General features: G+C 44.4%; 1 protein-coding gene across 2 annotated transcripts in view; it reads left to right on the top strand.

Moving 5' to 3' along the window:
* LOC124802693 (muscle-specific protein 300 kDa) overlaps positions 1-16,309 on the top strand; it is a 601,574-nt gene that overhangs the window by 579,054 nt on the left and 6,211 nt on the right. For both annotated transcript variants that reach the window (XM_047263634.1, XM_047263633.1), the window contains one exon: positions 5,740-6,045. In XM_047263634.1, coding sequence (XP_047119590.1) covers positions 5,740-6,045 — 306 coding nt within the window. The remainder of the gene's footprint in view (positions 1-5,739; positions 6,046-16,309) is intronic.

The raw sequence follows: 16,309 nt of genomic DNA, 5'->3' as shown, positions 1-16,309 counted from the left end.
ATGTGATTGGTGCAAATTTTAGTGATACATTGTACATTGTAGAGGAGGCTGATAAGTCTGTAGTTTTTTTATGCTTTGTATGTCGCTTTTCCTATGAGTAAGTACTGGTACCATATTTTTCCAGTTTTGGGGAACGTTTTTCCTTCTGAGATATTCTGAAGTTGTTTTCCTAACACATGAACCAGTTAGTACTGACGTTTTTTTCTTGTTGCAAACTGGCATCCAGTTAATGAGATCAAGGAAGCTGACTATATTGTGTAAGCATATTCCGTCACGAGATAATGTCATAAATTTGCTGTGAAGCGAATGAAACACTGATGCCAGTAGCACGCAGTGCACTATCGATTGTGCGAGCCGACGCTGAAGAGGTTGCTGAGAAAGCAGCTGTTGTGCCCCAGTTCTCGATTTCGGTATTGCTGTGACAGCATCGCTGTGCTCTCTGTCACTGCGCAGTGTATTGCTTCGAGTGGGTCCTCCTGGGGCACATTATACTGGCGTAGCGAATGACGGGGCCGTTGTCTTCGTGGCATAGTTTCCCACGAGTGGAATCCTCACCGCTGGGAAGTGGACCATGTTGGCTGTTGGCCCACGTACGACATTTCTATCGTCATAATGTTACAGAATGAAATACAGCAGTTTACCATTAAAAGTCATTGAGAGGCAGCCATTTCTATTTGCTGCTCGTTGTAAGTAGTTTGCTGTACTCCCGCATTATCAAACTGAAACTTATGTATGAATGTTGTCGTTAGCCTGAGCCAGTAACATAGGTAGACGATTTATTTGTCCCCTCGCCCCCTCTTTCAAGTCGTCAAGCCCGAAATCTTTACGAACATGTGGTTGTTGAGAACACCAGAAAAGTTTTGCCTTCACACCCACATCATAACCAGGTTGCGGTGTGCACATCGGTTTCCATCTGTACGTGTGGCCTCCTTACCTTAAGGTTGACATACCTCTGCGGCGCATGCGCTCTGTGCCTCTTCGAAGTGTGTTGTGAGTTCTGTTGCCCGCTGCTACGTCACTTCCCTCTTACCGTGTTGAATTAGCGACCAGGCGCTGGACGAACAATACAAGGATTGTTTACCTTGTTCTCTCTTTGCAGCCCAAACGAAAGGCAGCATATCTTGTCGTTTTACGTAGCAATAAGCGTCAAATAAGACAGAATCAAAAAACTAGAAAACTTTCAGCGTTAGTTGTTTTGGCCGTAATGAGTGTGATTGTTCAACCGAAGTTTGATTACTGTATACCTTCACGTCATCCGAAGTACCTATCTTTAAACATTGTTCGTGCTAACTATAGCCACCTTTCGGTGTATGGTAGAGGGTACTTTGTGTACCACTGTCACTTCTCCCTTTCCTGCCCCAGTCGCGAATGGTTTGCGGGAAGAAAGATTGTTGGTAAGCCTCCGTGTGAGCTCGAATCTCTTTTACTTTACTTTCATTGTCTTTTCTCGAGGTATATGTACCGTACGAGGAAGCTATGTATAGGCTGACAGGAACGTACGCCCACAGAACTTCAGCAGTAAACCACATCGTGAAGCACGACGCCTCTTTTTCAGCGTCTGAGACTGGAGTTGGCAGAGCACCTCCGTGACGATTTTGTGCTTATCAAATGAACTTGTAACGAAACTCCCTTCTCTTGTGTGGCCTGTTTCCTCTATCAAACCTAGCTGACGCGGAACCCAGACTAATGAGCAATATTAAAGTATTGATCGGATGAGCGTTTTGTTAGCTACCTCCTTTGCGAGTGGACTACACTTTTTGAGAATTCTTCCAATTTGTCTCAGTCTTACCTACGACTAGTTTTATGTGGTCATGCCACTTAAAATCTCTCCTCCTCTCATACTCTGATATTTTATGGGTTTGTCTGCTTCTGCTGATTGTTCTGCAATTGTTTATTCATACAGTAATGGGTCTTTTTGCCTATTTGTGGGCAATATATTACATTTTGTTGAGGGCCAGCTTCCAATCAGTGCACCAAGCGTCGATCCTCTGCAGGTCCTTCATTTCGGTGCAGTTTTCTAGCGTTGAAACTTCTCTGGACAGCAGCATCATCCGCGAAAATATCAGGCTGATAGAGGTTGTGTGTTTCCGGTATTGAGTTACTTAATTGTTTCCGACTTTCGCAGAAGTATTTATAGGACGCATCGAGCGACGTGGCGCAATGGTTAGCACATTTCACTCGCATTCGGGAGGATGACGGTCGAAATTCCCGTCAGGCCATCCAGATTTAGTTTTTCCGTGATTCCTCTAAATCAGTGGAGGCAAATGACGGGATGTTCCCCTCCGTAATCCGAGCTTCTATTCCATCTCTAATTATTACCTCGTTGCCGACGGGACCTCTCTAATCTTCGTACCACCTTGTATAAAACATTGAGACACAGTGTGCGATGACTGTGAACCGTCTCATTTGGAATGTGCCTCTGATATTGTAGAACAGCGGAGTACCTGATCTGTTCATTCGATATCGACACGTAACAAATGTAAAATAGAGCAGACTGCCGCAAACACCTTGTTTCAACATACATGTGATTGACCATGCGAGATCCCCGGAGTCAAAAAACCATAATAGTAGTAGAAGCATCTGATATTGATCATGTTCTGCCAGCTCACACTGATCGAATGTGCGCAGTTGTTTAGACTCGTCCGTGATATTAGGGAGGAACGGTATCCCCATTCGTGTCGGGCCATTCCGTTTTACCTTTTCTGTACTTTCTGTAAACTACTTGAGAAGAAAGTCGTAATGTTTCCATAAATCAGACCGTGGCCACTGCCCTTCCCCATCCTCGTTCAGTCTGAACTTCTGCTGTATCTCCAATGACCTCCATGATGTCCTCCTTTCGGGCATTAAAATATAGTAGAGGTATTATTGAAGAGAGGTTATTGATCGTCAGTGTATGGAAAGGGGGTGGGGGGTGGACACGGTAAAAACACAGGAAAGCCCCCGCTATGGCCGAGCGGTTCTAGGCGCTACGGTCGCAGGTTCGAATCCTGCCTCGGGCATGGATGTGTGTGATGTCCTTAGGTTTAAGTAGTTCTAAGTTCTAGGGGACTGATGACCTCAGAAGTTAAGTCCCATAGTGCTCAGAGCCATTTGAACCATTTGAAAAACACAGGCAAACCCCTATAAAGTGCTCTGACGCTGTACAAACGTCATCAGTTGTGTGTACAGGCACCATGCAGAAGATCTTTAGCTGTATCAAATGAATTTAGTAATGGTCCCTCGATACTCTCAGTTTAAGGAACGGCCTACAATAGGGGTTAATCAACAAGCGCTGGGTTTTACCACCAGATACATCTATTCTGTAACCAAAAAGTTTTCGTTTCTCGATCCTGAACTAAAAAAAGTGAATGTGTTGGATTTGAGCACATCAAAGTGCAGAATACGTTGCCCTAAGCCGATCATTTTTGTTTTGACGGCTGCGATTCGTTTTCACCAGAAGACCCGTGACCAGTACGATCGATACGTGTACTCAAGCGAGCGTGGTATTGGGAAGATTGTGTGTACGGTTCCATTCCAGACATGGCACGCTCGGACTTAACATGTTGGGCCGCTTAAAGATTCTCTACGGGGAACACACGTTTAAGATGACGAGAGTGTCATTCATGCAGTGAAAACATGGCTACGCCAACAGGATAAGAGCTTTTACCAGCAGGGAAATATGCTCTTCCACTACTTTGGCGTACGGCCATAGAACTTGATGCAGACTACGTTGAGAAATAGGACATGGGCAAGACCTGTCGATGTATATTCTCACCAAATTCTGACTATTAACCATAAATGTGTTCTGAGAAAAAAAATGTGGGCATTACTTATTGAACGACCCTCGTAGTCACATTGAGACGGCCGGTGTTGGCCGCTAGGACTCCCTCTGTTCGTTTTCCGTTGCCCTTGCACATACGGTAGCAGACGCCTCATGACGCAGACATACTGCATGTTTTCTGTAGGCTAATTGGTAGCAGCTTCTTCATATTCACAAGGCTTCATCGGCGTAATTATAGAATGTTTTCGGATGTTAAGTAAAATGGAGAAGCATCATAATCCACAGTATACAGAGTGTTACAAAAAGGTACGGCCAAACTTTCAGGAAACATTCCTCACACACAGAGAAAGAAAATACGTTATGTGGACATGTGTCCGGAAACGCTTACGTTCCATGTTGGAGCTCATTTTATTACTTCTCTTCAAATCACATTAATCATGGAATGGAAACACACAGCAACAGAACGTACCTGCGTGACTTCAAACACTTTGTTACAGGAAATGTTCAAAATGTCCTCCGTTAGCGAGGATACATGCATCCACCCTCCGTCGCATGGAATCCCTGATGCGCTGATGCAGGCCTGGAGAATGGCGTATTGTATCACAGCCGTCCACAATACGAGCACGAAGAGTCTCTACATTTGGTACCGGGGTTGCGTAGACAAGAGTTTTCAAATGCCCCCATAAATGAAAGTCAAGAGGGTTGAAGTCAGGAGAGCGTGGAGGCCATGGAATTGGTCCGCCTCTACCAATCCATGGGTCACCGAATCTGTTGTTGAGAAGCGTACGGACACTTCGACTGAAATGTGCAGGAGCTCCGTCGTGCACGAACCACTTGTTGTGTCGTACTTGTAAAGGCACATGTTCTAGCAGTACAGGTAGAGTATCCCGTATGAAATCATGATAACGTGCTCCATTGAGCGTAGGTGGAAGAACATGGGGCCCAATCAAGACATCACCAACAATGCCTGCCTAAACGTTCACAGAAAATATGTGTTGATGACGTGATTGCACAATTGCGTGCGGATAATCGTCAGCCCACACATGTTGATTGTGAAAATTTACTATTTGATCACGTTGGAATGAAGCCTCATCCGTAAAGAGAACATTTGCACTGACATGAGGATTGGCACATTGTTGGATGAACCATTCGCGGAAGTGTACCCGTGGAGGCCAATCAGCTGCTGATGGTGCCTGCACACGCTGTACACGGTACGGAAACAACTGGTTCTCCCGTAGCGTTACCTTGTACAGCAGCAACTTCTCTGACGCTGACATTAGGGTTATCGTCAACTGCACGAAGAATTGCCTCGTCCATTGCAGGTGTCCTCGTCGTTCTAGGTCTTCCCCAGTCGCGAGTCATAGGCTGGAATGTTCCGTGCTCCCTAAGACGCCGATCAATTGCTTCGAACGTCTTCCTGTCGGGACACCTTCGTTCTGGAAATCTGTCTCGATACAAACGTACCGCGCCACGGCTATTGCCCTGTGCTAATCCATACATCAAATGGGCATCTGCCAGCTCCGCATTTGTAAACATTGCACTGACTGCAAAACTACGTTCGTGATGAACACTAACCTGTTGATGCTACGTACTGATGTGCTTGATGCTAGTACTGTAGAGCAATGAGTCGCAGTCAACACAAGCACCGAAGTCAACATTACCTTCTTTCAGTTGGGCCAACTGGCGGTGAATCGAGGAAGTACAGTACATACTGCGAAACTAAAATGAGCTCTAACATGGAAATTAAGCGTTTCCGGACACATATCCACATAACATCTTTTCTTTATTTGTGTGTGAGGAATGTTTCCTGAAAGTTTGGCCGTACCTTTTTGTAACACCCTGTATGCTGAAAAATGTAGGTAACCTGATTTGTACCTACAGGCTTGGAACCGCCATTAAAAAGGAAAGTAAGGTATGTACATGTATTTTAATAGGGCCTGAGAGGATCGGTGGTAAGACACGTCGGTGTGTGTTAATAGGGTCTAAGTGGGTCGTTGGAGGAAAGGGAGCAGCTCCTGACAGAGTTGCACGAGGCGGCGGCGGCGCTGTCGGGCAGCTGCGCGCCAGAGGTGTCCCGGCAGGTGGCTGCGGCCGTGGAAGAGGCGGTGGCCAGCTGGCAGGAGACGCGCCGCTCGCTGGGCGAACTGTGCTCGCGCTACCGCCACGCCGTCGACCTCTGGCGCCGCTACAGGGACGCCAGCGACGCCGTGCGCGCCTGGGCCGACCAGCAGCTGCTCGAGGCCGCCGACGCGCCGCACGTGGACGCCGACGCCGACGCCGTGCAGGTCTGTGCCATCTTCTGCTAACCCCTCGAGAGATTGCAGGCGCGCCCCATGACGGACTCGTGGTACCTCCTCCGACAGCTGAAGCGTTTTCACAGTGTACGACCACTAACTTGTAACGTCGTAAGAGCGCGAACCACCACCGAGCCTAGCAGCAGGTGCGATTCTTTGTGACAAGACTGGAGATGTAGGAGGCACGAGTGTCCAATTTACTGTAACATCTTCCATATAGTTTATCGAATTACAGTGTGCAGTGTAGTCGATCTAACTCGGTACACCGCTCACTTCAGCCTAACTAAATGTACCAGTCACACCAACCAAAATAGCTCATACTTTTTAAACATCCCACTACGTACTGCACCTTGCACGCAGAACTCTCGAAAGACTTATTCAGCCCTATGATAAACACAGAATGTCGCGCAGCTTTCACGTACCCTGTCGCTATCCGGAAAGTAAAATGAAATGATTTAAGAAAATTAATTAGAAAGTTATTACATAAGCACGCCCCTGTATTAACTCTTGATGCAGGTCTCGGCTGTAGGTCGGATATTCCAAAACTTCTCATTTGAAGGTACACAACATTTCTTGCGTTCGTCGTGAAGGTGTAGCACTCCCGTTCGGTTTTCGGTAATTTTTGCTGTCAGCAGCTGCGTCATTATTGTCATAAAATTTCCGTGTCCTGCTAATCAGTATTAATTGAAACTCAAGGTTAAATGTTACCACTTCATTGCGAACACAATTTTATCTTGGCCACATCAATGTAATGGGCACTTATTTCAATTAAAACCATATTTTTACAAAATAGCAAAAGAGAATACTGTGTGTGCCGTACTACTATTAGTTAATACATTACTTATATGAAATGTAATTAGTTCCAACATCTCTATTACGTTCGTAAGCTCGAGAACTATTCGAACTGGCTTTATAACCGGGAAATTTAGTGAATTTTCAACTACTTTCAAAAGACCGTAAGATGTAATTATTTCTAGACTGTTCTAGCGAAAGGTGGTTCACAAGTAAATAAATAAAAACAAGAGTCAGCGTTGACGTCCAGCAATTCAGACGACGTAGCGAAGCGATTTTTCTGCACACTCGCGCATTACCTTCGTTGCCAACCCGAATGAACCCAAACAAATAACGCTGTTATCAACACCATATAATTTTATTTGATAGTGTGTGAGACTTGGAGTACACGGACTGCAAATGCGAAGATCCCAGGTACTATTCCTTGTTTGCCCTATGATGTGGCCGTTAATGTGAGTCTGTCTCTTGGGAATGCTTTGCGTATGTGAACAAAAATCAAGGATACCCTGATACGGATTTCACATTATGATATGTACCACAAATAAATCGTTTTTGAGTGCCATGAACCCCAGTTTCTGCGTACCACTTTGGTAGTCCGGCAGGGAATTTTGTCGTATGCAGTCTTCCTGTGAACTTTTATATTTATTAACTTTTACAATAAGCAAAATCCTGACGCAAATGCACTTGAGTAGAGTGGAAATTGAAAAAGTGAGTAAAATTATTCAAATTTTGGAGTGGGAAGTGTTGCTTGCCTTTTTATTCGATAATTTCTACACGCATCGCTACACTTAATTTAGTTTCATTACAATGCCATGCTTTATTTATGCTGTAACGTGTGATTCGCACGTGTGTGAGTGTGCGTGCGCGCGCGCGTGCGTGAACAGTGTCTGCAAGTAGTATGAGTGAGTGATCTAAGCCTTTCCACGTGATTTCTTACCGATTTACTTACCAGGAGCCCTTTCATAACAAAAATTGTATGAAAACAGTGTAGCTGAACTTTCATAATAAAGTTGGTTGGAGTGCGTACTCACTGATTGCTTATTAAATGAATGTCTGCTCACTCGGAGATTTTACGCTCCCCAGCTGCCATCACAATACGTTTACCATACTTACATTGCCACGCGTGTCGTATTTACAGCTTTAATATGCAAACGAAGCGATAATGCTGAAAAAAAAAAAGACTGAGGCGGTGTCATGCTAGTTACTCGATGCCAGTGTCCTCTTGGCTTCCGCAAATGTCATCAACTGTAGAATCCATCAACTCCAGTGTGAGGAAAGCCGTAAACTTATCGGATGAAAGATTTCAAAACGTCTGCACGGGCGTTGTAAAGGTACTACTATTTTGAGAACCTCATGCAGCTTTATTTCATGATTTTAAAGTTCGGCGGAGAAGCCCACAAGTGAACAAGTACAGATTTTGATATTTCAGAAAATTGTACATGTTCCATTACGTTGTAATTCTTAGACTGTTCAGCACTACTCCTTCCCGTTAAAATGCCTATTTAAAAATTCCAGTAATCGAGAAAGCGAGTAATTTCTTGCTAATTCTTTTCCTGTGACCATTAGTGAATCTTCTATGGAAGTTTCACTTGAATGGTATCCCAAAGATAAAGTGAGGTCGTTTGGCTGAATCATCGTCCATGCCGTTTGTAGTATTACGGGTATATTTGTGCAACGGTATGTTGTGTGCGTGCGTGTGTGTGTGTGTGTGTGTGTGTGTGTGTGTGTGTGTGTGTGTGTGAGAGAGAGAGAGAGAGAGAAAACTTTTTTTAATTTCCAGAATTTCAACAGAGGAAGGAAGGAAATGCAGTAAGCGTCTTAGGTAAGTAGCAGCAAAGCGTTGCAGATTGTCTCGCACAAAGGGATATGTCAAATGTTATACAGCAAAGCCAGCTTCCTTCAGCTTTGTAATACGTCCTGTTCCGTCAGGACGTGTTGCGGTTAACCTCCGCTGTACGATAACAGTTGGGGAAGTCTTGACACTGAAATAAAGCACTCTTGACACACTTTTCTGCGATCTTTTTTTGCAAAAGAAGGCTTGCACGACATCGAGGAACGTATATCAACTTCCTATGTAAACAGATGATCTACAAAGATTGTACTATCATATAACTCGTGAAGAACGTACTGGGGAAAGTAATCTGCCCCTTCTTTCATCATCTCTAGCGACTGGTGTGATGTTGCGACACAGGACCCACATTCGGAAAGACAGCGATTCGTATCCTTGTTTCACCATCAAGACTTACTTTGTACCACGAATTTCTTTCCATCCGTGTCCAATTCGAAATAGCGCTCCGTTTCTAATGGTCTCGTCGTGGACGGGACTTTTAACTGTGATCTTCATATTTTTTGTTTTCCTTCCTCCGACTGTCAGTTAACGTTGAAAGTTTAGATTGGAAGACGCGTAATTGAGGTTCGTTAACTGCGTTCTCTCTAGGTGACTCGAGGTGGTGGTAGTGTGTGTGCGGTGCCTTGAGTGGGACTTCCCAAGTGGGCTCTTGGTTCATTCAGTGCACTTTGCATAAAAAAAGCCTGCGATGGAAGCATTTGTCCTCAGTTTTTTTTTTCACCTCGCAGTCTATCAGAACCTTGGTCATTTGTGTGAGTATTCTTTTCGTCACTGTAACTACCATCGTTTCCCAGATTTTTTTACTGCGTTGGTGATTTATATTTATTACGTGGGCAACTGGTCACCCATGATTTTCAAAACTCGTCGCGGAAAGGGATATGGATTACGATATGTAGGTCAGCAACTAAATTCTTATTAGATTGCTGGTCACATCGTAGAAAGTTTCCGGCCTTACTTAATGGGCGGCGTGCGCTGCCGATCCACGTGGGTGGCATGTCGCCATGCTCTCCATATTCGTTGGACATAATGCGAACAAGTGAGCCTCATCTAATAACTGCTGCGAGGACACATCCGCAGTGATGTTCTGCAAACACCGTGTGTCCTGTTTTTGTATAATATCTGATGGGTAAACGTCAGCTACGATGTTCGTCTCTCCGCCATGCGCCACATATTTCATACTGTATTCAAGCCTGGGTCTCCATTTGTAATTTTTGCCACCTACACCTCCCACCATTATCAGAGCCTCACTACTTCTGCCGACTTCAGTTATTTTGTTGATTGAATAGCAAAACTCACCTACTGCTTTAATCGTTTCGTTTCCTAAGTGTTTTTTTCAGCGTCACCCGTCTAATTCGACTACACCCCATTGCCCTTGTTTTAAAGTTATCAGTGTTAATCTTATAACCTCTTTCGAGACTACCCATTCTACATAAATGGTGTTTCAAGTACTTTGCCTTCTCTGACCTTATAACGCCACTTTCAAGTACTTTGCCTTCTCTGACCTTATAGCGTCACTGTAAAACCTTAAAGTTTTTTTTTATTTCATCTCTCTAGGCTTTAATTCCCCTTCCAGATTTCTCCTTAGTTTCTCTAATTGCTTTCTCAGTGTGCGTACTGAATTACATGGGGAATAGTCGGTAACCCTGTCTCAGTCACTCCTCTATTACTTCCTTCCTTTCATGACTCTTGACTCTTAGTACTCGTCTGGTTTTTTATGTAGTTTTTATATTCAAATGCCATGGGTATTCCTCACGCTCTCCCGTCCCCCCTCCTCTCTCTCGCCATTACACTTATCCAGCTAGGAAAAAGAAGAGATACATGTATGAAGTGGATATGGTAGATGAGCAGGTCTGTACGAAGGGCGTTAAGCGCCTTAATAAAAGCATTGCACCATTTCCGCAGGGACCTAACTTTTCCGAAGTATACATTGCGATATGTGTAGGGTTTTTATTGTTTTTTTATGTGTGGGCCAACAGTCTTTGAACTTTTCCGAATTGTACATTGTGTTGTATGTAGTTTTTTTAATGTTTGTATGTGTAGGCAAACATCAGTTCTTAAGAGAAGTTGTTTAGTAATTAATTAATTTCGCTCACTTTGGCATTATCGAGGTACATCACAATAAACGTTGTTACTCCAACAGCATGCTACAGTTCGTGCATAAGTGTGGGGTATTGTCTTTGATAATTCCCAAGGAACTGAAACTAGAAAATTGCTAGATAATGAAATAAACCGTTTATTTCGGAATGAGAGAACAGTCTACGCAGGAAAACGACTTCTTTTAAGATGATGAGAGGTAAATATGTATTATATGGTGAAGCATAATTTGGTAAGGCAAAATTTAACTGAAAATAAAGGTGACAAAAATTTGCAATAGGGCAACCGAGCCATTTGTGACAGGAAACTGAAATGATTAGCCCTGGAAGGCGTTGAGAGAAAACTGTTTCTCTGGAGGCGCCGGGCATAAAATTAGTTGCAGCGGTGTGACTAAGGGGAGCGCCTGTGTATCTCATTTCGCGGTCGTGTACGGCGGAAATTCCGGAGCAGCAGCATTTGGTTTGAGTCACGAGCGCAAATAAGCGGGCGATGTGTGTGGCGCTCGGCCTCCCTCCTTATCTTTGTATGTGTACGCTCCACAGGGCACAGACGGGGCCGTCACGTTCCTGCGGCCCTCTCCCAGGCCCTGTCCCTCTTCTTGGACAAACAACAACAGCCCAGTCTCCAGGAAGGGGGAGGCGAGTGTTAGGGGCCGAGTTAAAGGCGCTTTATTTAACACACGGGTTGTCTTGTTTCACGAGGGAAGCGTGCACACAGTGGGTCACCGACTTTGCTCATCTTTCGCGGAACTGTAGGATGTTCTTAGATGTGACAAAAGCTGCCCCCGTAGGACGCAATTCACAAGCGTATTGGAGAAATCGGATTTAAAGTTTTACGAGCACGATGAATACCGTACGAGGACGTGAGACGTAGAGCTGCGGCGTTAAGGCAACCGGCTAAGGCGGAAGATTAAGCAGCCAGCGCATGCTCAGTATCAATGACACAATGATAGCCTGTCAGTATGTTGCGCGAAAGTACGAGGGCCCCGTATTACCGCCGTCAGACCTGAAGGCTGCGTTGTATAGAACAACAAAGCGCCAGTGGAAAGAGCAGAATCAGTCATCAGTACGTAGTAAAGGGAAATGCAGGATTATTACAAATGATTGAAGCGATTTCACAGCTCTACAATAACTTTATTATTTGAGATATTTTCACAATGCTTTGCACACACATACAAAAACTCAAAAAGTTTTTTTAGGCATTCACAAATGTTCGATATGTGCCCCTTTAGTGATTCGGCAGACATCAAGCCGATAATCAAGTTCCTCCCACACTCGGCGCAGTATGTCCCCATCAATGGGTTCGAAAGCATCGTTGATGCGAGCTCGCAGTTCTGGCACGTTTCTTGGTAGAGGAGGTTTAAACACTTAATCTTTCACATAACCCCACAGAAAGAAATCGCATGGGGTTAAGTCGGGAGAGCGTGGAGCCCATGACATGAATTGCTGATCATTATCTCCACCACGACCGATCCATCGGTTTTCCAATCTCCTGTTTAAGAACTGCCGAACACCATGATGGAAGTGCGGTGGGGCACCATCCTGTTGAAAGACGGAGTCGGCGTTGTCGGTCTCCAGTTGTGGCATGAGCCAATTTTCCGCGGGCTACGCGTGAAACTTGCCCGCACGCGTTCAACCGTTTCTTCGCTCACTGCAGGCCGACCGTTTGATTTCCCCTTACAGAGGCATCCAGAAGCTTTAAACTGCGCATACCATCGCCGAATGGAGTTAGCAGTTGGTGGATCTTTGTTGAACTTCGTCCTGAAGTGTCGTTGCACTGTTACGACTGACTGATGTGAGTGCATTTCAAGCACGACATACGCTTTCTCGGCTCCTGTCGCCATTTTGCCTCACTGCGCTCTCGAGCGCTCTGGCGGCAGAAACCTGAAGTGCGGCTTCAGCCGAACAAAACTTTATGAGTTTTTCTACGTATCTGTAGTGTGTCGTGACCATATGTCAATGAATGGAGCTACAGTGAATTTATGAAATCGCCTCAATCATTTGTAATAGCCCTACAGCCATACGTTCTTTCGAAGCGAATAAAACGTCTGTAAGTTCCGTAATTCGCGTGATATTTAATCATAGATTATTCCCCAACCAACTTCAGCGAATAGGGGTTCGGGATAATTCTTATTGTGAATATGACGGAGTAACAGTGGGATGTAAACATTTTTTTCTCGAATGTAAACTGTATGCGCACCAGAAAATTGGCTTTATACAATAGTAAATGAGACGTCCTCAACCATTACCAACTACACGGTACAATGTAGTGAACGACCGTAAATATTTTTAAAACTCTGGTCTTTTTCAGAATGTATCGCAAACCGTTAATACTGATCTCATTATTATGCGATAAATACTGAACGTGTGAGGGGTGCTTTAAAAGCCTGCCCGTATTGCGTACAAGTAACTTTTTTTTAAATGCTGTACCAGACTCCTATATCACTACAATGAATCATGTTTCCTTGGAAAGCGATTAAGGTGTTCAATAGATACCTGCAAATATAAACCTCGGTCTCTCGACATTGCGGTAGAAGCACAACCTTTTAGAACAGCATTATCATCAAAGTGGGTTCTAGGACATTAACAAAGAAATTCATGAAACGAGAAATTCTTTCTGGTGATTTCGTTACATTCATTTGCTAGAGACCATCGGAGAATCACATACACATATTCTAGAGGACATTTTATCACATAGGTCCGCAGCTACCAGTTGTCATGGTTTCGCCTCCAATCAAGCTGTCTCTCTACGAGAAATGTTTGTAATTTCGTTCCGTACATCCATTTGCTAGAGACCTTTGGAGAATCACATACACAGATTCTAGAGAACATTCCATCTCGTAGGTCTGCAGTCACCAGTTCTCATGGTTTCGCCTACAGTCAAGTTGTCTCTCTCTGGCCGGCCGCTGTGGCCGAGCGTTTCTAGGCGCTTCGGTCCGGAACCGCGCGACCGCCACGGTCGCAGGTTCGAATCCTGCCTCGGGCATGGATGTGTGTAATGTCCTTAGGTTGGTTAGGTTTAAGTAGTTCTAAGTTCTAGGGGACTGATCATCTCAGATGTTAAATCGCATAGTGCTCTTGTAGGTCTTGCGCTTAATTTTGACATCTTCTGATTATGAGATTTTGATACTTCTGAGGCACTGAGAACCTCAGTCATAATACATCGAAAAACAGTGTACAAATCGAGGTGACACAGTTGTTAGGACAGCGTCTTGAGGAAGGAGGGTCGGTTATTATGTTTTAGGACTCCGTAGTTTCCTTAAATCACTTTGGACGAACGGCAAGATAGTTTCTCCAAGGTCCGATTTGGCCAATAGGGACTGGTGCTCAGTATCCATTAACCTCTGGGACGTTGAACCATAACGCCCTCCCAACTGCTATAGGATTTACAAGTTAAATCCATTAAGAGATTGGACCACGAGACGAAAATACGATAAGAGCCGGGGCGTGGCAGCGACAGATTCCCTTTAAGGGCCGTGGCGGTCCACAGGCGATCGATGCGGACGGGCTGCGCCCATCTGCACCGTAGCAGCCTCCTCCAGTCGCCGTGCGACCACCGACAGCGTCACGTCGCATCTCTGCTGTCGGGTGATCAACCTGGTGCATGGTACATATACTAGTAACATTCGACTTTAGCTCTCACCGTAGTGTCACGCTTGGACTCATGTCGATTTCGCAGGCATCTCCTCTGTAAATTGCCCTGTCGGCAACACGTCGACGACGCCTGTGAATAGCTAATAGTGCGTGTTCCTTAGCGAATTATCTGTGGCTTCTCACCCTTTGATCTGATCTTTCAACCTAAGGATGGCTGACTCCCACTCTGCTCGCTGTAACTGGTGATTTAAAAACGAATCGCACGCATGACCTTCCTAAAATTCTCTTTTCATCGATATCTTTTAGCCGCTGCATCACGGTAGCACCGTCTCCGTATGGAAGCTTCATCCCATTGCATGTCGGACGCTGTCCTACGTTTGTTAATCAGGGAGTAGTCGTGAGAAAGTTCCTCCCAAGAAAATTCCCCGTCAGTCTGTTGGTGACCCAGCCGTTGCCGGTCATCTAGTGATAAGTTGGGTAAATATTGACCTCTGTCTCCGTGATGAGGGTCGCGGTCGGACGGCGACCGTTAGTCTGTTCCCTAACCCAGTTCCGAGTTCGTCTTCTTCGAATGCAGGTAGCCTCTTATTTCGTGTCAACGCGTATTTGTGGACGGTATTCTGCCAATGCAGCTGTTAGTTCATCTGACGTAACCGGATAGCGGCTGCATCCACGTTGCACATCGTGTATCGATCTGCAGTCCACGAGTGTCCCACAAACTGGCCCAGCGTATCAGTAAGTCGACCGACGTAGTCATGTAATTATGTGTAGATTTTTATTCGCAGGCAAAGCAGCGTTTTTCATCTCTATATTGCAGAAACTTCATGGCTTGACAATTGTGCTCCATATTGTAGATACCATTTGATGCCTGCCTTACAAACCCATCTTTTCGTGAATTACATTTGCATGGATGCAACTTTTCGGTAGAGAAAGCCTGCTTTTCTAAGACATTAGTGATATTTGTATCTTTGCGTTGGTTCCAGTTTTTCTGATGCGATGCCACTGAAGCGTGTTTCTTCATTGCATTACAGTACCTTGCAGGTTACAAGTTTTGTACATGGCATTTAAATTCTTATTCATGCCGCGCTGTTACTGTGTGTTAATTCATCATTGTCAGTTTTTAAATTTATAACTGTTTTTACCTTCTTATATTTACTCGCGAGCTAGTGACGCTTTAAACCTCACTAGATCTTGAATATTTGAATTTGACCCGTTTGTTGTAAATCAGAGAAGAATTATTGCTGTGTCGGAAATTTGATTCGTTGATGGAACAACGTAGTTTCTAGATGCTCGAAAGTAACCTAACTACCGCCAGCATATATTTCGCCATCATACAACCGCTAAAACATTGATTGGAACGTACATGCACGTTTCTTTCTTCCTCATTTATCGTTATGAGCATTCCTCCTGTTCCATATGCAAAGTAGTTACTTGCGAAGTGCGCATTTAAAATGTCGTATTCTTGCGACGCCGTGCAGCGGACTCACTTAGATTTCCAAGGATGACAGCCTTTCCCTTTGTTTCCTGTCGTCGAAGTCTCCAGTAGCACGCATGTGTCTTTTGTGGCAGTATGTTACAGCGATAGTTTTTTAATTTCTTTTGATTTAGTTATGTGGGTGATGTAACGATTGTTCTGTTGTATTAAAAAGCGGTAGCATGTCGACAGATTTAAAATTTTATGTTAGGTATGATTTAGTTGAGTGACCAGTTATTTTTTCTATATTCTACATCACGCTATTGCAATTTTTGACAATATTTTAAATGAACTCAACGTATTTGTGCAATTTCAAGGGTATCCCACAATAAACCTGTTTTCCATTGCCCCGTTGTCCGTTTGCTGTACCTAAGCAGAAAACAATATATTATTTTAATAAGTTCGTAATCATTATGCTACAAAAAGGGTAGGTATTTTAACTTACCCGTAAGT

Source organism: Schistocerca piceifrons, chromosome 6, assembly GCF_021461385.2.
Source record: "Schistocerca piceifrons isolate TAMUIC-IGC-003096 chromosome 6, iqSchPice1.1, whole genome shotgun sequence".
NCBI lineage: Eukaryota > Metazoa > Arthropoda > Insecta > Orthoptera > Acrididae > Schistocerca > Schistocerca piceifrons.
This window is presented reverse-complemented; position numbering and strand designations above follow the sequence as displayed.